Here is an 878-nt window from a genome sequence, read left to right as displayed (position 1 = left end):
TCTTCACTCTGGGAGAAGAAAGGGTCCAGTAAGTCCTCACCCATCTTTCAGATTGCCCTGGTCCCTAGACATTCATCCCATCCTCTGGGCATTAAGCTGGATTCAAAGAAGACAGAACCACTCTGGCAAGGATCTTTCCGTAACTCTCCACAGTTTCTCTTAGGCTCCCTACTTACCAGCTCCTCCAGAGGCACACGCTCAAACAAGGGGTGCCCTTCAAAGTGGGTGCACATCCACTCATGCAGCTCCAGCACGTCAGTTATGGTGTACACCAGCCCCTGCACAAGCAAAGTCACTCTGGAGGGGGCGCTTCGAGCAGTTGAGCAGCAGGGTGATGGGGATGGTGGTGAGCCCCCAACAAACCCCCACTGAATTCTCGGTTGGAAGGCCCCTTATTAGACCCCTCACCCCGTCCTCCCTCCTGCTCTCGACTCACCCCAACTCTCAGCACGTAGGCATATTCTGCCAGCAGTGTGGGACTGATGATTCGCCACTTGTGCTTCGTCCGCTTGAAATGTGGGTCAGGGAAGAGGAAGAACATCTTTGTCAGCTGTGAGACAGACGAGCACCAACAGGATGGTGAGAGCCTGGCCTCCACACCCCACCTGCTTACCAGCCTAACCCCCTGGGGCCCGGCCCCACCTGGCCCTTGTGGAAGAAGTTAGGAAGGTGCTTCATGGCATTGCTGCGGAGACAGGCGATGTTCTGGAAACCACCTCCAGGAGCGGCTCGCAGGGCCCGGATCCGGTCTTGTACATAGTCTGAGACTTTCACCCGGATCTCCAGACCCAGAATCAGCGTGTCTGGGAACAGCGGTGACAGTTCCACTGGACACAGAAATAAAATCAACCTCATCCTTACAGGATGTACAGCGGGGT

General features: G+C 55.6%; 1 protein-coding gene across 1 annotated transcript; it reads right to left on the bottom strand.

Moving 5' to 3' along the window:
• Positions 1-46: 46 nt before the first annotated feature.
• On the bottom strand, positions 47-855 carry LOC104981064 (tRNA (guanine-N(7)-)-methyltransferase-like). The gene is made up of 3 exons (XM_010829997.1): positions 643-855; positions 437-550; positions 47-278 (listed from the first exon to the last, which is right to left on the bottom strand). The coding sequence occupies exons 1-3, from the start codon at positions 853-855 to the stop codon at positions 48-50; spliced, it is 558 nt and encodes a 185-aa protein (XP_010828299.1). The 3' UTR covers position 47.
• Positions 856-878: the final 23 nt, after the last annotated feature.

Source organism: Bison bison, unplaced genomic scaffold (assembly GCF_000754665.1).
Source record: "Bison bison bison isolate TAMUID 2011002044 unplaced genomic scaffold, Bison_UMD1.0 scf7180017614024, whole genome shotgun sequence".
In the NCBI taxonomy this organism is placed as follows: domain Eukaryota; kingdom Metazoa; phylum Chordata; class Mammalia; order Artiodactyla; family Bovidae; genus Bison; species Bison bison.
Note: the sequence above shows the minus strand (reverse complement) of the source record. Positions and strands in the feature narration are given on the sequence as shown.

Bases quoted from the DNA above. Each gene is read 5' to 3' on its own strand.
- LOC104981064 (XM_010829997.1), bottom strand. From the start codon at position 855: ATGAGGTTGATTTTATTTCTGTGTCCAGTGGAACTGTCACCGCTGTTC. The intron at 551-642 runs GTGGGGCCGGGC...TCTGTCTCACAG, and splicing joins ACTTCTTCCACAAGGGCCAG to CTGACAAAGATGTTCTTCCT. The intron at 279-436 runs GTGAGTCGAGAG...TTGCTTGTGCAG, and splicing joins CCTACGTGCTGAGAGTTGGG to GGGCTGGTGTACACCATAAC.